Raw genomic sequence first — 23,344 nt, 5'->3', positions numbered from 1 at the left:
GGGTTCTGTCTTGGGCCCGGTCTTATTCAACATCTTTATCAACGACTTGGATGATGGACTCAAGGGCATCCTGATCAAATTTGCAGATGACACCAAACTGGGAGGGGTGGCTAACACCCCAGAGGACAGGATCACACTTCAAAACGACCTTGACAGATTAGAGAACTGGGCCAAAACAAACAAGATGAATTTTAACAGGGAGAAATGTAAAGTATTGCACTTGGGCAAAAAAAATGAGAGGCACAAATACAAGATGGGTGACACCTGGCTTGAGAGCAGTACATGTGAAAAGGATCTAGGAGTCTTGGTTGACCACAAACTTGACATGAGCCAACAGTGTGACGCGGCAGCTAAAAAAGCCAATGCAATTCTGGGCTGCATCAATAGGAGTATAGCATCTAGATCAAGGGAAGTAATAGTGCCACTGTATTCTGCTCTGGTCAGACCACACCTGGAGTACTGTGTCCAGTTCTGGGCACCACAATTCAAGAAGGACACTGACAAACTGGAACGTGTCCAGAGGAGGGCAACCAAAATGGTCAAAGGCCTGGAAACGATGCCTTATGAGGAACGGCTAAGGGAGCTGGGCATGTTTAGCCTGGAGAAGAGGAGGTTAAGGGGTGATATGATAGCCATGTTCAAATATATAAAAGGATGTCACATAGAGGAGGGAGAAAGGTTGTTTTCTGCTGCTCCAGAGAAGCGGACACGGAGCAATGGATCCAAACTACAAGAAAGAAGATTCCACCTAAACATTAGGAAGAACTTCCTGACAGTAAGAGCTGTTCGACAGTGGAATTTGCTGCCAAGGAGTGTGGTGGAGTCTCCTACTTTGGAGGTCTTTAAGCAGAGGCTTGACAACCATATGTCAGGAGTGCTCTGATGGTGTTTCCTGCTTGGCAGGGGGTTGGACTCGATGGCCCTTGTGGCCTCTTCCAACTCTATGATTCTATGGTTTGTGTAGCTCCACAGGAACAGGGGGCATCATATTGAAGGATGTGTCATACAACAAAACTGAAGCTCAGTTAAGCAAAATCTCTCTTTCGATTTTCCATGCAACTGATAAGATCTGATTCAGTAGGTAAGATTGGATTTTCTCAAGGCACAGCCACAGAACAAGGAGGGAAGCTCTCCGGCCCTTGAGAATTAATCAGAACATAATATGGTCAAAATACTGGCCACACAACAGTGTGGGAAAGCCCCAAATTCCATTAACCAACTGACGCCACCTATTTAAGATCTCACCCTTGTACTCTGATTACTTATAGAACAACCCTTATACACATCAACTCATAAGGAAGTCCCAGTGAGTTCAACGGGGCTCACTTCCAACTTAATCTGAAATAACTACCATCACTAGTGGCATGTTCATGGCAAAAGATGGGTTGGGTTCCACCCATCACTCATAAGCATGCTATAAATGGCCATGACAGAAAACACTATTTTGCCTTTCTGATGGTCATTAGGAAGGGACAGTGAAATGGGATTGAATGATTTATGTGGAGTAAAAAATGAGCAGCAAGACTCTAGAAGTGGTGTGGGGAACTATTAGCCCTCATGCTCAGCTCCCATCGTCCCTGGCCATTGACCATGCTTGCTGGGGCTGATGGGAGTTGTAGTCCAACAACATCTGTAGGCTCAAAGGTTCCCCATACCTGTCTTAGAAGCTTGTGTCAGTGGAGGCTGATAACTCAGTCGGACTCTGCATAAAAGATCCTGAGATACGTAAGTACCTCTGAATCTTGACTGTGTTAGCAAACTCTAGTAGAGCACACAATGGCTGCAGTAAATTGCTCTCCAGGGAAGTGGCAGAACTAATGAAGGACAGTGCTTTCTGTTGGCATTTGTGAGGGAGCCTTCCCAGACCTGCTTCTTAAAAACCGCTTTTAAAAAAACCATATTTGGACCCAACCAATATGGGCAACTATCACCCAGTCTCAATTCTTCCATTCTTGGGCAAGGTGATTGAACAGGTGGTTGCTGAACAACTCCAGGCACGCCTGGAAGACATGGACCATTTGGATCCCTTCCAATTGGGATTCAGGCCTCATCATGGGACTGAAACTGCCTTGGTCGTGCTGGTTGATGATTTTTGGCAGGCTAGGGACAAAGGTGAAAGCTGTTTCCTAGTTCTGCTGGATCTCTCAGCCGCCTTTGATACCATCAACCATGACATCCTTCTGGACCGTCTAGAGGAGCTAGGAACTGGAAGCACTGTTATACAGTGGTTCCGCTCCTTCTTCCTGGGCCGTGTCTAGAAAGTGGTGTTGGAGGATGAGTGTTCAGACCCCTGGGCTCTCACTTGTGGGGGGCCTCAGGGTTCCGTCTTCTCTCCTATGCTTTTTAACATCTACACAAAGCTGCTGGGAGAGATCATCAGGGGGTTTGGGCTGGGTGTTCATCAGTATGCGGATGACACCCAGCTCTACCTCTCTTTCAAATCAGAACCAGTGAAGGCAGTGAAGGTCCTGTGTGAGTGCCTGGAGGCTTTTGGAGGATGGATGGCAGCTAACAGATTGAGGTTGAATCCTGACAAGACAGAAGTACTGTTTTGGGGAGACAGGGGGTGAGCAGGTCTGGGGGACTCCCTGGTCTTGAATGGGGTAACTGTGCCCCTGAAGGACACATACAATTGGACAAAACCTGCTCTCCCTTCCAATACCCTATGTGTGCTTCATTTGGGGAGGGGGGAATGTTTAAAATATTGAGATTTAAGTTGGAGGGGCAAGAACTGCAGAGAGTGACCAGTAAATGGCTATTCATTCATTAATTCATTAATTCATTTATTAAAGTCCTATACCAGGCACCCCCAACTCGGCCCTCCAGATGTTATGAGACTACAATTCCCATCATCCCTGATCATTGGTCCTGTTAGCTAGGGATGATGGGAGTTGTAGTCCCAAAACATCTGGAGGGCCGAGTTTGGGGATGCCTGTTCTATACTGTCCTTCATCAGAAGATCACAGGATGGTTTACCAGATAAGAACACAAGAAGTGGCTGGCTTTCTTGGTCATGCTACAGTCACTTATGTTTCCCTCAGCTTGGCTGCGGAAACAAGTAGGCATATGAGTCAGTAAACAGAACTTGCTCTTTCGGGAATTCAAGGTAGTTTACAGAATGCTAACATGGACACCCTTGGGTGGGCCAAGGAGGCTGTGCCAGAATCTTGTTTATCTCCACTCTCCACTGGTTGAGGGAAATTGTGCTTCGGGGAAGTGATGGCCCCCCTGACTAGCGAACCATGATGCCTTCAGTTGACATTTAAATTTTAAGGTGAGGCAGTCCACTTGTTGTGGGGGAATAATATGACTAATATGTGAACTTTTGTTTTTATTGCTTTGAAAAGCTTTGTCAACAACTGGAGTAATTTATCTTTTCTCTGCCAGCTCTGCCATATGCTCCTCCTCCTCCTCCTCCTCTCTCTGTTGACCAGGCAGTACCTCCATTCTGATACCTGTCCTGTTTTGTCACTGCTTAGCAAGAAGATGCCTTTACGGCTGTGCTGTTCCCTTGTTTAACATCTGAGTGATCCTGAAGGGAACAAATGGTACACATAGTTCCATTGCTTCCCACAAGACTAGCAGATGAGGAGCAAGATGGGACTTCTTCTCTAAGTTCACCTAGATAGAATTAGGGCTGTAACTGAAAAATGTTCTAGTCTATTGAAGTATGAGAGAAGGAAATATAGGCTCTATTGGCATTACACATTTAAAGCAGTACCATGGCACTTTAAACAGTCATGGCTTCCGTTGAAGAGTCCACGGAACTGTGGTTTGTTAAAGGTGTCAAGAATTGTTAGGAGACTCTTTCTCCCTCACAGAGCTACAGTTCCCAGACGTCCTTGGGAAGAGGGATTCAGAGTTAAACTACTCTGCAGGGAGCCTTTGGTCCTCCAGCTGATGTTGAAATATGAGCCTCATCAGCCCCAACAAGCATGGCCAATGGCCAGGATTGACACGAGCTGCAGGTCAGCTACACCTGGAGGGCCACATCTGAATTAAAGATACAGAAGCGAGTTATTACATGCAACTCTAACCTAAGGTTACCAGATTTTTTTCAATGAATTTGGGGACGCTTTAAATACTTACATACATACATACATACATACATACATACTACACGTTTGGGACGTTGATGCTGCAGCGATGGTGGTGGCAGAAGGGCGGCTGCCACCTTGACCTCAGCCGCCATGTTTCCCCTTCCTCTGAGACTTCTATCTCTTTTCTCCATGAGCCCGGGCAGCCCGAGTTGTTGGTTCTTCGGTGGTGGTGGGGAAGCAGTGCACTGTGGATCAGGCATGGAAGGCGGAGAAGGAAGGGTGAGAGCATCGGCAGCGAGGTTCAGGCAGCGCGATACCTCCCTTCCCATCAGAGCAACCCCAATCCCATTCCTACTTGCGTGCAAGCAGGAGGGGGCAGGGATCCCTCAGCTGGGAAGGGAGGCTTCCCGTTGCCTAACTGAGAGATCCCAGCCCCCTCCTGCTTGCACACAAGCTCTGATAGGAAGCGTGAAGCCTCCCTTCACAGCTGAGAGATCCCTGCTCCGCTCCTACTTGCACGCAAGTAGGAGTTAGGAGGCTGCTCTGATAGGCAATACAAAGCCTCCCTTCACAGCTTAGTTGCTGGGGTCAGGGAAGGGGAGGCAGCCCGGAAGCAGCATCTTAGAGCCCCTGCACCACCATCATATGGGGACTTCCGAGCAGCTCCTGTAGCCAGCCAGAGCCAACTGCTCCGGGCTGCTGAGACTGCTGCTGCTGCATTTCCCAGGGACATTAGATGAAATCCAGGGACGTTCCAGGGATGGAATTTTTCTGGGGTCTTATTCACAAATCCGGGGACTGTCCCCAGGAAACAGGGACGCCTGGTAACCCTACCCTAACCGAGAAACCAGATTCATCAGCTCTATGGAATAAAGACCATTCATACTGGGTGAAGATCGCCCACCATCATGTTTAAGGATCAGAAACCATGTATTTAGGTCCTTTGGTAGCTGCACTCCGCTGTTCCCGGAAGACAGAGACATGGTCACAAGTGGTTTGCGGTTAGGTATTTTTAAGCCCTTTAACAAAACAAGTTAAGATAAACAGTGGACCAGGTGCGTAAGAATCAGCCACCCCAGCCTATAATTAGCTCAGATGTGTTCCAGGCTAATCTCGATTCATTTGGTTAGAGGAACCGAAAAGCAGCTGAGGTTCCAAAGAAGGCCTCTTGTCCATCTGTTTGGCCGCTCGGGTTGTCTGTAGCCTCACCACTTGGGGGGTTTCAAGACAGAAGGTGACGTGTCAATTGATACTTAGGTCTTCAGAGGCCCCACCTCAGCTCCATTTTGCTATGAGCTCAACAAAGTCCTCATTTTCAGGAAACATCGCTCAATCTTCAAGCCATCGTCACCAGACTTGGGGTTGGCTCACCTATCTAGTTAATTGGGTAAAGCCCTGAGCCTGATATCTCAAGTGGTCACTTGACTTGTCTGCTCCTAAATCCGGATTTACACTGAAACTTCAGATAATGAACTTGGTTACTTCGTTCAGAGGCTTTTCCTCAAAGAAGTGATGACAACAACAACCAGCCATTTCTTACTGAGATATAAGGTCCCATGATATAGCAAAATTACATCTTTCAGGTTACATATTAAAATTACCAAAGTGGGCCTGCAGCAAACAATTGACTCAAGAGAGCAGTGATTAGTGGAGAGTCTTGAGCAATAAATGTAGACACCAAGCAACCTTTGACCAATCTGTGTTGACTCAGTACATTAGAACAGAAGCTGAGAAGCATTATTCCTAGCAGTCTGAATTAATCCTGTCAGGAGCAGCTTTGAAACTCCTTAGTTTCCAAGAAACCACCAATGCTATCAACACCTCTCAGCAGGACAACAGTGTTCCTGGAAGCCTTTCAACCTGAGACCTTCGGGTATAGGGTAGTATAGAAATGAAATGAAATACAAATAAATCATGTCTCCAACTTAAAGCAAACTTGGATTATAACAAATAATGGACTTCACATGCTCAACAGAAACTCTCAGCATCCTGGATGCCTTCCAATAAGCAAGACTTGAAAAGGCTGGCATAGGGCATCATACTGAAGACACACACGCCTTTCTTTTCTTTTTCTTAAAAATATTTTTATTGGAATTTTATTTACAACATAACATAAACCCCCCACCCCCCAATACACAACTCACCCTCATTAAATGTGAACATAACATACAGTGAGCATAACATACGACAATACAAACAACCAAATAAAAGACTTCCTTTATCCTGTATCTGGCCTCCTTATTTACTTCTTATAAACTGTTTCCTTTATGAAGAATTTTTAAGATTTTTCTAATTATAACTTAAATATCCACAAAGTCTCCTGCAGACATTAATCGAAACAAGTCCAGGTATGTAATTTCAGGGCACTTTTGTGAAATATTCTCTGCATTTCCCCCATTCTTTTTGAAACTCTTGTCTAGTGTGATCTCTAGCTGCCTCTGTTAATCTAGCCAGCTCAATATACTCTAACAGTTTGCCCTGCCATTCCTTTTTTGTTGGCACAGTTTCATTTTTTCCAGTTTTTAGCAATTAGGATCCTTGCTGCTCCTGTGGCATAGAGGAATAGTTTCTGATCTCTTGCTATACCTGTGTCCATTATCCCTAGTAGAAAAGCTTCTGTATTTTTTATAAAGTTATACTTAAACATTTTTTTAAGCTCGTCATATACTGTGTTCCAGAAGCTTTTGATTTTTTCACAGGTCCACCAAACCTTTCAATAAAAAATGTAATATGGCTAAATGGGAAATGGATATGAATTGAAATCTACAGTCCACACATAGAACAGTCTGAGCAAGAGGACACTGGGAGGCCAGTGTAGCACATTCCTTGAGAATGGGGATGTGACAGAAAAAGTGGAGTGGAAGCTTCCTCTGTCTCTTCTGTGTTTCCAACAGCCTGGTTCACATATAACGCTAAGCCATGGCTTGTTTAACAAACTGTGAGTTAAGGCAGCAACAAAGCATTGCTTCAAATCATGGTTTGTTGGCGGTAAAAACAAACAGCAGTTAAGCTACTGGGCAGGGTTCATACACCACACTAAGTCATGATACATCATTATGTGTGAAGCAGGCCATTGTTGTTGCCATTATAAAATCTGCATTAATCCCTTGAATATGCATGTATGTTTTGTTTTATTCTTTTAATTGTAAATTTGTAAATGAGCTTGAAAACTATTGTTGCAGGATGGGATGTGAAATCACTGTGTATCCTAATTCCCATTCTATTCTCTAAGTGCCGTAGCCTAGATATCGAAAACAGCCACACACTAGAAGGGAGTATTGGCAAACTTGTTTGTAAAACCAAAACTTCATTATTATTATTATTATTATTATTATTATTATTATTATTATTATTGTCGTTGTTGCTTAAAAAAAAAAACAACTAAAGAAAGGGAGGGGATCTGCCCAAAAGCCCATTAAGGACTCGTGGAATGTGGACTGATAGTTGAGAGGAAAAACTGTAATACACTTGCTCTGTGAGATGTGACTTTATTTTGCCATGATTCTACTTCTACTGTGTACTTCGTTGTTCTTATTTATTGTTTGACTGGATTTGTTTATGTTGTATTTTTCTAAATGCTCGATAAAATATATAATTAAACCAGAGAGAGAGAAAAGCAGAAGGGGTTACAGAAATCCAGGTTGGAGGGGAAATGGAATAAAGTGACTGTGAAACGACTATCGAGAAGGAGACACGCACCCATTCCCTCTCTCTTTTGCCAGCCACTGCCCAGACCCCATCCTGCCTGTTCACTTGCTCTCTTACCAGATGGCAGCTGCCTGTCATTTATTCTAGTACGACTCATGCAACACGTTGGCGACTAATATACACACAATAATTACCAAAATAACTATACATTCTTTATCAATCTTCTGAGAGAAATATACAAAACCTTGTGCAAAGCCACAAAGACTTACGAACTACCCAACCTAAGATGAACTTACAATGTCTGGTTTCAATGGATTTTTCAAATGCTTAACTCAGTCTTTTGTTTTCTTTATCTTTTTAATTAAGTTCATGAAGAGACCAACAAAGGGTAAGTTCGGTGTTGTTCACAATACTGAGAGATGCTACTGAAGTTGTAGATGGATGTTAATGAAGCTGTAGACAGGGTGCCGGCGTTTTGCACCTGTTTCACCCTGGCAGGCCAAGTAAGGCCGCTGTTTGCCCCTGATAGGGCCCTTCAATGGGGCTTGCAGGTAGCAGACTCCCAAGGTAGTTTTCCGGACTTCTTCAGTGGTCTAATCTCAAAGCCTTGATATGCATATTGATATTCAGTTTCATAAAGAATACTATTTCTTGGCTTAAGCTTAAGAGACTCATTTGCTCATTTATTCTAGGCTGCCACATGACTGAAAAAGGAGGTCTCTGAAGGCTGTCTATGGCCATACACCATTTTGTTGCGGGGCTCCAGTCTGATCAGAAGTCCAAATGGCACAACACATATACACAAAGAGGGAGGTAGCAGCAGATTTGGGGGGGCTCAAAACCAAAGATTTATGTAAGTTTCTAAAAGGTGAAACAGCCTGTGGAGGAAATGGGAACCCTCAAAAACCATCCAATAAGGGCTGAGGATAGTAACCATAGGATGCTGCCTGACTGATGAGAAAAACTGGGTCATATCTACAACTTAATTTTAGAGTACTTTTATACCATGTTACAAAGCACGGCTTCCACCAATGAACCCTGGGGAACTGTCGTTTGTTTTTTGTTTTTTCCTGAATATTTTTTAATTAGTTTTCCAATATACATTTAAGCACAATTTAAGCTCGGAGCTTCGCTTTTGAGGGTTAGAAATGGCTTCCTGCTGCTGGCTTCTTTACCCCGCCGCACTCGTCGTCTCCTAAAAGGAGGTTACCTGGTGGCTGAGGAAAATGCTAATCAACAAAGCCGGGACCCCTGCCTCTTGAATCTCCTTCCACGAGTATTTGGGGGGCTGCGGAGCTCTTGCAGCACCCCCTTTTCCCCCTCAAAAGCTGGACTCTCTCTTAGCGAGAGATCCCGCTTGCTTTCACTCCCGCAATCCACCGGAAGTCCCCGGGGAACTGTTGTTTGTTAAGGGTGCTGAGCATTGTAAGCAGACCCCCTATTCCCCTCATAAGCGAATGGTAGCTTTTGGAGGGGAGTAAGGGATCGCAACACAAATTAGAGTTTCTATAATTCTTAGGGGGAATACATGACCATTTAAAGCACCTTTAAATGTACCATGCAGATGGCATGTAAGTTTTGTTGCAGGTTTCACTTGTACAACTCTGTTAATCAGCTAGCCTTGCTAGTTAGCTCAGTTCGTTTTAATTCCTAGAGAATGCATGCAATAGTGCGCATGCTACAGAGAAACAACATATTCTCCACTGCTTTAGATGTTTTCCCCTTTCTCATTTATGCTCGACCTGAACAATTCCAATGATCAAAAGAAACCCCACTTTGAATTTACAGGTGAATATAACGGCCACATTTTCTAATCACACAGAGTCTAGCTCTGCTTGTGAAGGAACAGAAAACAGGCACAAATTCACAATGAAACACTGGGTTGAAATCCACAGCTCGTTTCTGTGTGGCCACCACCAGACCCCTCAACGCAATAGTATGAATTTGCCAGACTCTTTCCGATGTCTGCCTCCAGCCAATGACAGAGCTGTGTTGCGCGAACCTCAGGGAAACAATCAGCCTCTAGGCAAATGCTTGCAAATGAGCATGGTCGCCATAAAGCAATGTGCATGGTGCATATGCGCTAGAAAGACAAGCAGTTTCATCATCAAACCACCTCCAAGAGGAGAAGGATGGGCTCTCATATCCTGCTGTGTCTCTCTTTGGTTCTCTCCATCCACGGTGAGTACACACATAGCTGGTTGCCAAGTTAGAGAGGCCAAGAACTTGCAGTAGGCCAGTCGGAATGACGGGGAAATGAGGAATTTGGGCCTTGTGCTAGAATAGAGAGAATGAGCATGATGGGCTAGAGAAATCTGCACACCTCTTGTGTCTTTCAGTGAAGGTCAGTCAAGGGCCACGGCTATGGTCTAGGAATGGCAGGTAGATGTAAAGGACTTCAAAGGTTGGTGTACACCTAGAAGGCTGGAGGAGAAAACCCAGACCTACTCATTCAATCATCCCTCCATCTACCCGCTAGGTACTTACGAATAGCGATGGTGGGAAAATTCGACTCAGTTCAGATTTAAAGGCAATCCTATCTAGTCCCCACTTTCTAAACAATATCCATGCTGAAGTATAGCCACCCATCAGAATGTACACTTCTCTGATTCGCGCAGTGTAGTTGTGCAGCCAAGTGAAGTGTATAGAAATGAACACTCTAGGGCGGAGTGTGCATAAGAAATGCATATATCAGTGACAATGACATGCACAAATATATTATATTCTATAATGTATAGGAATTTGCTCTGCAAAATGTGTGCGTTGGCAAAACTTGTATAAAAATATGTGTATACTAGGAGAAATTCACAATAAAATGCAGATGAGGGGTTTTTTTAAAAAAAATCACAAAATGATGTGGAAATGTGGAAAACTGAACTTAAGACTAGAAAAGTTAAAAACTCAGCAGAACTGAAATGGACAAACTGGCCCACCGCTACTGAGCAGACTGAAATCATTTTTGAAATGCTGGCTCCGTAAGCAAAATACACTAAATACAAGGGGGTGCAGACTTTCAAGCTGTATAAAATTCACAGTTCACTCCCATTATCAGGCTGAAATTTTAGCTTCACAACAGCCACCTACTTCCCTCCTCGCAGGTGGAGCGCTGCAGCCTCTGCCCGCCCAGCCACCACAGGCCTCCGTTGCAGAGGGGACCACTGCTACCCTGCTGTGCCCTCTGGAGAGGGGCAATATCCAGGAGTACCATGCCTTCTGGTTCCAGCAAAAGCCAGGAAAAGGCCCGGTCTTTATACTGAAGGATCACATTGATGGCAGGGTAGAGCGTGCTCCTGCATTTGATGAACGTTTTGTGGCCATCCGGGATGCCAATACCTACGCGTTGCAGATTCGGGAGGCGCGCACGGAGGACAGCGCCATCTATTACTGCCTGGCAGAGGCAAATTATTTCAACACCGCTGTCTCAGGGAGTGGAACACAGCTCAGTGTCACAGGAGGTGAGTGAGAATACCATGGCTTACGAGTGGAGCACTTGGGCACAGGGAGCCCAATGTACTACAGGAAGGATGCAGGGGGGGCTTGTGTAGCATAGAAGTTATGAAGTGTGCCCTAGGAAATTCCCAGCTCAGGTCTCGCTTTGGGCATGAATTCACAAAGTAGCCTTAGCCAAGCTGCTACGCCTCAGATTCATGCTTGCAGTGTAGGAATAATAGCACTAGCGACCTTATAGGGTTATTGTAAGGTGAACTGCTTAATATGAACACTCAGAAAAGTGGGATCAGAAAAGAAGGATCCAACTTATGCATTCCAATATTGCAAGGATTTCCACTTGTGCAGCAGAACTTCCCCCCTGCCTCTTCTCGCCCGCCTGCGCTCCCCGAATCTGCTCTGGAGAGTTGTGGGGGAACCCAGAGCAGATTTAAGCAGGGGTATGAGGGGGAGTCCTGTTGCACAAGCTGAAATCTTTGCGTCAACAGGAAACTTACTTAGCACTTTGCTGCATATAGGCAGACTCCAACTCCCATCATCCCTGGTCAATGGTCACACTGGCTGGGATGACAGGAGAAGCAAGTCCAACAACATTTGGAGGGCTGCAAGTTCCACAACTCTGCCCTATTCTTTTTGTCCTCTAATGCCCTTTCTCTACAGCAGCAGACTCCATGTGCACAATAGTCCGCAACAATGCCTTGCGTGTTCACCTGAAAAACAGATTTGGGGCGCTGGGTGGGGGGAAGGTGTCAGAAAATAGAACGAGGGCTTAAGCAAATTTACCTTTTGTCCCACTCTTTCTAAGCACAGGTCTGTGCTTTAAAGCTCTACATCTGAGCGTTTGTTTGTTTGTTTGGCTTTTTTTATGCTCTGGAGCATTCCCCATGAAAACCTGCTCTTTAAAGCTGAAGCACAGCCAACGGCAATTGCCATTTGCTCAGATTCTGCTTTAAAGAGCGGGTTTTGTTGTGGAAAACTCCAGACCCAAAAAAAAGTGCTGGGATTGCACCTGAAAAGTATGGAGGAAAGGCAAATGTGGATAAGCCCTCAGAGTGGAAGAGGAGCTCAACCACAGAAATGCTTGCGCAATCTCCACAAGAAAATCATCAACTCCAACCCAGGCCTCTGGGGCCCAAATGACACATTAAGTTATCCAGGGTGGCATTTCTGTGTGTGGGCTCTGTTAAGTACTGCTGGGGATTCTCAATTAACTTTGCTTGGAAATCCCCGTTCAGCAGCACCACCCAAAAATAATCAGGTCACTTGGATTCTGTGACCCACTCATGGTGTCTCTTTCCCAGGCAAATCAGCAAAGGAACCGGCTTCAGTCACCCTCCTGTCTGATGCTTACCAGACAACTGACTCGCCCACCATCCATGCCTTGTGCATCGCCGAGAAATTCTACCCAGGCTTCCTAGAGATCAAGTGGAGTGAGGCTGGAGTCAACATATCAGAGGGGGTGACTGCTGGGCCGGTGGTCTTGAATGAGGATGGCTCCTATAGCGCCAGCAGCATCCTGAGCATCCCTCGCAGCCGCCTGACCTCTGACATCTCCATCAAGTGCTCCACATACCACATCGCCTCCGGAACCAGAGCGGAGCGGAGCCTGGAGCAGTGCCAGGGAAAGTAAAGGCCTGCCGAGATCAGCAGCACCTCTCCCATCTCCTCCTTCATCCCTCAAAGGCAGACCAGAGGGGCAGCTCTGCTCCTCCTTCTTTGTTTCACAATAAAGCCACCTTCACATCCCTACTGTGTATATCTAGCCTCCATTATTGGTTGAACCTTGAACGGGCACAACCCACCCACCCACACAATCATTTCCGCTGCTGTGTACAGAACCTCACCATCGTGTCCACCTGAGGGAGAAAAATACCTTGGGTCAAACCTGCAGGGAACTGTTTCGAGAACACGTGTAAGCCAAGCTGTCTTGAGGGCTACCCTCACCACCCTCCACCTTCAGCTGGCAGCACTAGGAAGAATCCTGCACCCATATGTGTATAGTTTGTGCCTCCCCTATTATTAGTATTAGTATATTGCCCTATAGTCACAGGTCTCAGGGCAGCTCACAACAAAAAACCATAATATAAAAACACAAAATACGTAATACAAATAAAAACAAGAACAACTCAATAATCCCCACCCTCCCTGACACATTTTAAAAGGGCATCAGATGCCAATCAGCTGAAGGCCTGGTTAAAGAGGACCTTTTTTTGCCTGGCACTAAAGGTGTATAATGAAGGTGACAGCCAAACCTTCCTGGGGAGGGCATTCCACAAATGGGGAGATTCCAATTGTCCTAATCTGCATCAGAGATGGGTAGGGGACCAGTGTAGATGCCAGGGATGCAAAGCAATTAAAGATGTGTGTATTTCATACATTTAAGGCACATAACTTCCCACCAAGAATCCTGGGGACTGTGGTTTAGGCCTTTGAGAGCTATGACTCCCAGTTCCTTTAATTACAGTTCATTTCATATTTGGATATATTTTTTTTACCATCCAGGGAAATAACAGATATAAGAAGCATTTTACAAGAAAAAAAAACCCAAACAACTCTGTATTGATGACATGAGAGATGGCAAACAGAAGGTAGACAGGTTTTCAGGGCTGACACCCCCTCACCCACTCACGCAGGTCTTGCTTTTCACAGTGCTTTTTCCACTCCTTCCTGCAGAAGGCAAATCGGAGAAAGAGGAAGTCTGTTACCACAATGGCTATTCCTAAGGACAATTTTTCATGCATAGGGATCATAGCATTTTCTCAAACTACAATGCAGTTGCAGAACAAAAGGATTAAACCATAATCCATCATGGAATTAAGCATGGTTGAAGCCACTAAATTCAAGAGAATTCTAGATGCAATTCCAGCAAAGCACACTTACTAAGGGGTAAGTAGTGTTGGGCTGACTGGGTAAACATTACTTTCTGAGTAAACATTCATAGGAACTGGTGGCAGGTGCGCGCGCGCACACGCACACACACACACACACACACACACACACACACACACACCCCAGCAAGGCCATTTGGTGATTTTTATAATAGATCTTGGACTGCACCATTAATTCATAATGTGCCATATACACTGAAAGCTCCTGGCTTCCACCTACTGCTCAGTGCACAAGGGGTGTTCCCAGGACACACTGGAATTATCAGGTGCAAATTAGAGGACGAGTCCTGGGCATTTAACAGTTATGAACAGGTGATAACTTTGGCAAGTGAAGCTTCTTTTGTCACTGCATAACAATACCTGCCAAATTTCACCTACACAGCTATTCAGAAATTGTCTGTGGTTTGCCCTGTTCTCCTTAACATCCAAGTAAGAAGGCTTCCCCTATTAAGTTGGGTTTGTGCTAACATGACATCCTCACACCAGTGGCGTTTTAGCTTGTAATTCCTCAGGACAGCGATCTGCGCTATTTGTCTTACGTTTTGTTCTCTATGTGTTAAAAATATTGCACAAATAAATGCAACCAAACCACTCAAGTACACAAGAATTCCTGCATGTGTTAAGGAGTCCCATCTTTGGTTAACCACCTGCATCTCTAGGGCATGGTTACCAACTTTTTTCTGCCAGGGACCCTGTGCCTTTAGCTTCTGTGTAGTAAGTTAGAAATCAGCAGCTGTGAGTTTTTCTGGAACGGCAATTCAGTGATAGAGAAAGCTTCAGCTATGGATTCCTGCCTGTTTCCAGGTTGTGAAAGGCACTCGCGGGGGTGATAAGACTTGGCAACTCTACTGTTTTCCTTGGATGCCTCTGACTTAGGCAGCAAGCAGGAAAACAGAAAGTGAGCTTCTTTACTCCATTAGACTTAGAGATCCAGCTTGTTTGAAGCCAAATGACTGATCCAGCACTGAAATATGACAATTAGATCAAGCAGGGGAACCAATGCTGTTGGACTCTGGATCCCATCAATCCCAGCCAGAAAGACCAATGGCCAGGATTATGGGAGTTAGTGTCCCAGCAGCTTTTAGAGGCACACAGGACCCCCATGTCTGACTTGGATTTTTTAGTTAAAAATAAACCAAAGCAGGCCTGGCTTCTGTGCCTTTAACAGCAGCCTGGCACACATAAATTAAGGCCAGGGAGAAGATGTTCCTGTCATAAACTGATAGCAGAAATGCCACCTGCTTGAGACCAGCATGTAAGGTTGTTATAAAAAGCAGTGGGGGGTGTCTGTCAAGACTATTTCAGCAGGAAAGAGAAATACAGCTACAGAGAGAGCAGATTGGTTTTGGTAACGCTGGAACAACCAGGTGAGGGAGGTGTTTGCAGAGTTAGCCCCTAGAGGGCATTCAGCTGGGGGGGGGGACAGAAGATGCTCTCATACCAGGTCCCCATGCCTTGGGGATCTTTCACAATCCTCTTGACACATAAGATATCATCGTGAATATCAGTATTCAATAAATCTAGAAAAGAGAATGAAAATGTATGAATGGAAGGGAAAGTCGGCAATTATTATCACAGGGTTAGAATAAACTAAAAGACAAGCTTAAGGCTAATTGCAGAATCAAATCTCCCTAGGGTTGCCACCTCTAACGACATCCTTTAGCAATCCCCATGTAGCAGGAATGGAAGCAGCCCACTTACTCTCTCCCCATTCCTCTCATCAACAAGGGTGGGGGTCAGGGGTGCCAACTTGAATAAAATATTGGGGGCCCTTGGTAAACTCCGCCCTGCATAACCGATCACATGATGCAACACATGCACACCATTTGAATGGCAATACCCAGTGCAAGTAGATAAATAAGTATCGCTCCAGCAGGAAGGTAAACGGTGTTTCCGTGCGCTGCTTTGGTTCACCAGAAGCGGCTTAGTCATGCTGAGCACATGACTCAGAAAAACTGTCTGCAGACAAATGTTGGCTCCCTTGACCTGTAAAGCATGATGGATGAGTGCCACAACCCCAGAGTCGTCCACGACTGGACTTAATCGTCAGGGGTCCCTTTACCTTTACTCTATCTGAATGGGGGAGCTGCTTTTAGATAAAATTGCTGAAACAGCAAAGCTGACTGTGTGGATGTAAAAATCAGGGACAGGACACTTTGCCCAGTTCCATCACGATGGCTAAAATGCTTTGCTACTAAAGATGGACAAATCTGTCAGTTTTCCAAGTGTCTCATTTTTCCAAGCTTAAATTCAGTTCCCCACATTTCCACAACATTATGCAATCACCACCATCATCCTTGTGAAAATCTGCCAGCATTTTAGTACTTTAAGGATTGTTGTTAGGTATTGCAATTAGATTATGAATCACTTGTAATGAGCGCTTGAAAGCACATTACAAAATATTAGGCACTTGATCAGCTGCTAAGGTATTAGCAGCCAGCAGGTGGTGCTATTGTAACATACCTTCCTTACCTGAACAAGAAAATTGTTGATGGATGTAATTGCTGAAATGGCAAACCTTACAGTTTGCATGTAAAAATTAGGGACAGGACAGTTTGACTAGTTCCAATGTAAAAACACTTGAATACAAACCAAATAGTCGGGGTTTTTGGAGGTGGAATAGGAAAAGCTCAGCATTTACTCCTGCATTATCCTTGAACCAGCTGCCAGTCTTTTGCAGCTTATGAACTCTTCTGAAATGACTTACTAACATTCTGAACAAGAATAAGATATCCTTTAAAAAAAAGAGATCATATTCTGCCTGCATTTTAGAGCTGGATGATTATGTTTCAATGTATTAGCATTTTAAATATAACAAAATTACATAATTTATATTTTTGAGCTGCATTTTTGTGTTTGGAGGGATCAACATTTTAACATAAAAATATGAATCCAGCAATGTGTTCTTACTGACAAGACTAAAAATGTGCTTACTAACCGAAGAGGTATTATGCTATTAAATCAAGCTCTGTTTTAATTTGAAAATATGAAACAAAAATGTCAGGAAAGGCCAGTAGTAAGTATGTATCCCAAGGCCTGGAAGGCTGTGACCCTCCAAGTTTTTGCTTCAATCATCCCTCACTGTTGGCCATGTTGGGTTGGGGCTGGTGGTAGCTTGAACAACATCTGGATAGCACCAGGTTCCGCACCTCTAACATAGCATTTAGCAAGCTGTTCCATTTTCTGCAGCACCCCACCATTTTGCCTGTCCCCTCTGGCACAGTGCTACCTGTGGCGGGGGGAGGCAGGAAGGAACTCACCTGCACAAGACATGGAGCAAAGGTTCTCTGAAAGGGTGCCTTCATCTTTACACCACCAGCCATTGTTGATATGGAAGATGCCGTAGTCTTTAGTGCCATCCTTGCGCCTGTCAACAGCCTCTGTGTCAAAGCCAGTCTCAAAAAACGACATGCAGATCCCTTCAGGGAGAAGAATAGAAGTTAGCGGCCAATTTATTACAGATTACTAAAATATCAATCACGTTTCAAAAGACCACCAAATCGCCACAAACTTTAATCGGATTTTCATTGGATTGAAGTTTGCTCTGATTTAGCACTAAATTTGGAGAGAGTTTTTCGGGGAAAGTGGTGAGGCAAAGCAAAACAGCCTAGAATGCATGAGACAAGCGGAAAACCGCCCAAACAGAAGTGTGCACAAGCCCTCAGCCAAAGTCTGCCCTCTCAGCTCAAAAACCGAGTTGCACATCTTCCAGGATGTGCTGCCGGGTGAATCAATTGATGCGTGCTGTACTCTCACCCCCCAAAAAACACTTTGTTTAGGGTGCAAGAGCGCAGCTCCCAAAATGGCCGCCATGATCTCGTGTGAAAAAACAGGATGTCCCATTTTTTCTGAGGCACTTGGTGGGTATGAAGTCTTCATTCCTCAAATACATGTAGGGAAGGAGACATTTTTTCTTTCCCTACAAATCATACAAGAATCCTCCAAATCTGGGGTAAGACAAGGCTTTACCAAGCCTCCACTGTTAAGTTGTGGGTGAACATATCAGACGACACAGTGATTCTTCAAACAGCTCTTCTTTATTCAGAGGCAGAGCAGGACTGAACTGAGGAGTTCAGTCAGCCTGAAGAAGAAGAAGAGTTTGGATTTGATATCCCGCCTTTCACTCCCTTTAAGGAGTCTCAAAGCGGCTAACATTCTCCTTTCCCTTCCTCCCCCACAACAAACACTCTGTGAGGTGAGTGGGGCTGAGAGACTTCAAGAAGTGTGACTGGCCCAAGGTCACCCAGCAGCTGCACGTGGAGGAGCGGAGACGCGAACCCGGTTCCCCAGATTATGAGACTACCGCTCTTAACCACTACACCACACTGGCTCTCAACACCACACAGCCTGCTTATATAGAGCTCCAGAACAATGTAACTGTTGCCATTTTCTAAAACTATCCAATCACTGAACGTCACTTTTGATCCTTCATTTGCATAACTATCTACAGTATCCCCCTGCTGGCCCAGGGTGAGAACTTCAGTACATAATATCCACATTTCCCTCATGATGGTTGTCCTGTCAGGTCAGGGCCCAGTGGGAGCTTCCCCCATCCTCAGGTGAAAAGCAGGTCAGCTGTGGCTAGGCGAGCTGGAGATGTGTGGTGTGTGTGTGTGTGTGTGTGTGTGTGTGTGTGTGAAGACCCTACTGACTGGCATGTCCCAAGATAAATTTGGTGACTGGGGCAGCAAGTAACCTGAGGCACCACCTGCCAGGAATTTTCCCTGCAAGAGGTCCTGTAATGTACAGGTGGAAAACTTGCAATCCCCCAGACATTGCTGCACATCAACTGCTATCATCCCTGCTCATGGGTCTTTGGCTGGCCGTTTAGGGTGTTAAAGGTCAGCACCAATACTTTGAATGTGGCAATGCAAAAAAAAAAAGTGATCAGACACAGACTGGGAAAGCTTGCAAGTGTGCCTAGAAAGAGCAGGGCAAAAGGCGAGTGTGGATGAGCCCTGTGTCAGATCTGTGTACCTTCCATTTGTGTAACAGAAATCTGCTTCCAGAGAGGATCATCTCGTTGCCTTATGGCAATGCTGGCTCAGAGCGAGAATGGGAAGTAGAGAGGCATTCATTCATTCATTCATTCATTCATTCATTCATTAGGTCTTCAGATAATGGCGTGCTTTGGGGGAGCATTCATAAGAAGTAAACTGGGACAGGTTTTAGGCCAAAGCAAATAAATTGCTACCCTCTTGTGGACGTAGAGACAAGGAAATGATGCCTGGAAAGACCATGGTTGTTATCTCACTCCTTCCCTCCCACAACATTTGAAGTATGCTCTGCATTGAGAAGCTACACTCACAGTTGGCCAGGCTGTACCCCTCATATCCATCCAGTCCGCTAACTTTCAGCACGTGGTACAACTCGCAGCGACCAAAGATCTTGGCTTGCACAGTGACGGCAAAGCAAGTGAGGAGGAGGGTCTGTAATAAGTGGATCATCGTCTTAGCTGCTTAAATGTGATGGGAGGGAGTTGACAAAACCTCTGAAGTTAACTCCTTTAGGGAGAAGCAGAAAAACAGGAAGGTTGGCTCAAACAGGGGACAAGAGACATAATGCTTTAAGAGTGACAGAGGTTGGAAACACCCCTGCCCTCTCAAAATAATACATGTTTTCTGTCCTGGGAAATCTCTGGGTAGGTTTTTCAGCATTGTTCAGTTTGTACCAGGAAAATGCCAACTGGAATGAACACTTTGTGGCTAATACCAGTGTTGTCACCAATCACCCCCCAACCCATTCCTTGGCATATTTATGAGGGATGAACTTATATACTGTATGTATAAATGCCCATTTGAAGCTCTAAATCAACAGGGATGGGGAAAGTGTGCTTGGACTCCAGCTCCAATAATCCCTTAGCATTGGTCATGCTGGCTGAGGCTGATGGGAGCTGGAGTCCAACAACATCTGCAATAATAATAATAATAACAATAATAATAATAATTTCTTATTTGTACCCCGCCCATCCTGTGGGTTAAACCACAGAGCCTAGGACTTGCCGATCAGAAGGTCGGCGGTTCGAATCCCCGCGACGGGGTGAGCTCCTGTTGCTCGGTCCCTGCTCCTGCTAACCTAGCAATTCAAAAGCACGTCAAAGTGCAAGTAGATAAATAGGTACCTTTCCAGGAAGGAGGTGAACGGCGTTTCCGTGCACTGCTCTGATTCACCAGAAGCGGCTTAGTCATGCTGGCCACATGACCCGGAAGCTGTACGCCAGCTCCCTCGGCCAATAAAGCAAGATGAGCGCTGCAACCCCAGAGTCGGCCACGACTGGACCTAACATTCAGGGGTCCCTTTACCTTTACCCCGCCCATCTGGCTGGGCCTCCCCAGCCACTCTGGGCGGCTTCCAAGAAAGATTAAAAATACAAGGGCACACATTCCCCATCCCTACTTTAAACAAAAGCAGATGGTTGGGCTGAAGTACAAGGCTTTTCATCTATCTTTCCCTGACCCTTCAAATGAGTCTAGCTCTCAGTCTCTTCCTTGGAGGTAGAAGGGAGAGAGCTGCATGTTATGTCAAAGGTAAGCTAAGGCAAGGCGCAGAGAAGCTGTCAGCTTTACCGGGTGTGCAATGTGCTTAGCCACCTTGTGATTCTGAGTTGGAAATACATCAGTATATAACTGTCCAACTTCCACTCATCCACATTATTTGAACACAAACAATGCCCTCCGTTGAGAAGCTGCATTCACAAATGGCCTGGCTATGATCTTAGGAACACAGACTCCCAATCTCATGTTACTTGTATAGTATGAATGTGGAGATGAGGTTGCTTTTTGCAGAGGAAAAGCAGCAGGTGGGAGGAGGCCTGATTCACTCTTCCCCTAGGCACTACTTTACTCCTACTCCTTACTCCTACTCCTGTCTTTTCCCAGCTTCATCAAAGGCCAGAAAAAAAGCACAGCTTTCCAGAAAAGTCTGAGGGAGAAAGTGGTAGGTAGGATTAGATATCACCCCTCCCACCTACTGCTTCTCCCCTTTCAGATGCTTCCTCTGTAGGATAGAGCCCGGCTTTGCTAATATAATATGTATTTCTAGAATGAGATAATGTGGTACTTGGTGATAGTGGGATGGCTTCAGGAACCAGGCAGCAGTGAAAGTCAACAGTGAGGAGTCATCTGACAATAAGGCAAGATCTGAGACTAGGCTGAACCACAGGAGGAGAACTGGCTGTGACAACTGTCTTCAAGGCACCCATTACTGTCTCAAACACCAACAGCTCATGTGACACCATGAAAAAGGCAGGGGACCAGGCCTATGATCACAGCCTTTCTAATGAGTGGCTGCTAGGAGTCAATACAAAGCTGCCAAAAACTAAAAGATAAGCAGTGTAATATGTACATTTGGCCTAGGAGCCCAAATGGTGCCAGATCAGTGGACGTAGCAGGTAGAAAGAGGATGCTAAACCTTCTGCCCCTGCTTTTCCCTTGCAACCCTCCCTGTGCCATGAAACAAATATACCTTTGGAATCCCACCCAGGGTAAAAGCATCTGGCGGAGGAAGTAACCAGAGGAAATCAGAGTGTAGAGGCAGGGTTAGGCAGCACCTGCCCACCACATCTGTGAGGTGAGTCACAACGTCCCCTGCTGCTTTTCAGCTTGTAGACGACAAGCCAGGTTCCCACACCCAGCCCTACTGCCAGCCACATGTTGCAAGGCCCAGATTAATCAGGCAGAATACTGCCTGAACTTTTCTTTCTTAGATCTTCCACGGGGAAAAGAAGCTAACAAAATGGCTAAGCCTAGCAGGTAACTCTATTGATCTCTATTTTTTTATTTTTGGTTTGAACATTTATTTTATGGAAGAAGACGGGGGATACTTTAAACAGCTACATACATAATAAATGAAAACATATACGAACTCTGGGATGGAATGCCCCAAAGGTCTGTGATTCTGAACCAGTCTGGAATCCTTATGCCCCATCCAGTTCCCAGTTTCAGTGTCCAGACCTTGCTCAAGTGACCCCTTCGTATTCTACCAGAGGACAGGGATGGCTAGCTCCAGAGGGTAGCAAGGGTGGGCATCTGCTGGGAACCCAAGACCAGCAAGGGACCCATTGCCCCCATTTACATTATGAGCACCCAAAATACTGGTGGTAGTGTGTGGGAATTCCTGTTCTGGGCAGCTTAGGGGGGTCCACTGAAGGTACCTTTCTGGAAGACACACACCCCTTAAATCCTGGGAGAGGAATAGATATAAGTGGCAGCAATATTCCCAACAAGATTTAAAATAATAATAATTATTATTATTTATACCCTGCCCTCCCCAGCCAAGACCGGGCTCAGGGTGGCTAACACCAAATATAAAAACAATTGAAGAGAATACAGTGAATTTTAAGAGCGTTTGTTGGAATTGCTCTCTTTTCTTATGCATTGTAAAATGAAGACAAATATCACAGATGCGGTTGCCCTCTCTAAATGACACGCTTCCCCTCAAACTTCCCAGCAGATGGAGCTGCAGGGCAGCTTCCAGAAAGCAAAAGCTAGTTACTGTTCCCAAGTCCCACCTAGGTATCCTCATCACCCTGTTCAGCTCACGGTTTGCAAGAAGAGGATGAGATCCCGCCAAGCTGGCCAGGGAAGGAAGGATGTCCTTCTTCACAAGAGGGAAAGCAGAGTGGGAAAGGCCAGGGAAGCCACTGTGGCTTTTGCATGGTTCTGACCCCTCTTCCTCTTCCATTTAGAACTTTCAAGGAATTCCAGAACTTCCTGAAAACTGACTATGAGATCATTTCATCTGAGGACACAGGAGGCCAACCCAAAGGCACTGTTTACCACAAAGAGCACCTTCAGGTGCAAGCAGCAGGCAGGACAGGAGTGGCGAGGGATGGAGGTGCTCCACAGGAAAATATTGTGGGCCCCAATCCAGATATAGCTGCTTTGTCTTTAAAATTAAGAATGCTGTTAAAAAGAGTCTGAAGGTGTTTTGGCAATTAGATCACACAGCTAGCTGCCAGTCATATATGTTTTTATTATTATTATTATTATTATTATTATTATTATTATATTATTATTATTATTATTGTTATTATTGTTATTATTATTATTATTATTATTATTATTATTATTATTATTTTATTTATACCCCACCCTCCCCAGCCAGAGCCAGGCTCAGGGCAGCTAACACCAGTAAAATTACAATAAAGGCATAATAGGGGGGGGGGGACACAAACCAATTTAAAATACAGGTTAAAATGCAGCCTCATTTTATAAGTAGCCTGTAAATCAAAACTGTAAGGGGAAGGAAACAGAAGGGCCAGACTGAGTCCAAACCAAAGGCCAGGTGGAACAGCTCTCTCTTGCAGGCCCTGCGGAAAGA

The 23,344-nt window shown here is 45.2% G+C and overlaps 1 protein-coding gene and 1 gene segment (V, D, J or C); one reads left to right on the top strand and one right to left on the bottom strand.

Moving 5' to 3' along the window:
* Nucleotides 1-9,494: 9,494 nt before the first annotated feature.
* LOC310696976 (Ig lambda-1 chain V regions MOPC 104E/RPC20/J558/S104-like) lies at nt 9,495-12,881 on the top strand. The segment is given in 3 exons: nt 9,495-9,869; nt 10,787-11,143; nt 12,437-12,881.
* Nucleotides 12,882-13,660: 779 nt separating this feature from the next.
* On the bottom strand, nt 13,661-22,681 carry LOC310697001 (lysozyme C, milk isozyme-like). Of its 2 annotated transcripts, none has more exons than XM_083483257.1 (5): nt 22,564-22,681; nt 19,332-19,527; nt 17,284-17,442; nt 15,465-15,543; nt 13,661-13,802 (listed from the first exon to the last, which is right to left on the bottom strand). In XM_083483257.1, the coding sequence occupies exons 2-5, from the start codon at nt 19,468-19,470 to the stop codon at nt 13,736-13,738; spliced, it is 444 nt and encodes a 147-aa protein (XP_083339383.1). In that variant the 5' UTR covers nt 19,471-19,527; nt 22,564-22,681; the 3' UTR covers nt 13,661-13,735. The 2 variants fall into 2 exon arrangements, with proteins under 2 accessions (XP_083339383.1, XP_083339384.1); XM_083483258.1 differs by having other exon boundaries at nt 22,533-22,675.
* Nucleotides 22,682-23,344: the final 663 nt, after the last annotated feature.

Source organism: Podarcis liolepis (assembly GCF_965112155.1).
Source record: "Podarcis liolepis genome assembly, chromosome: 17".
In the NCBI taxonomy this organism is placed as follows: domain Eukaryota; kingdom Metazoa; phylum Chordata; class Lepidosauria; order Squamata; family Lacertidae; genus Podarcis; species Podarcis liolepis.
The sequence above is the reverse complement of the archived record's forward strand: the minus strand, read 5'-3'. Positions and strand labels throughout refer to the sequence as shown.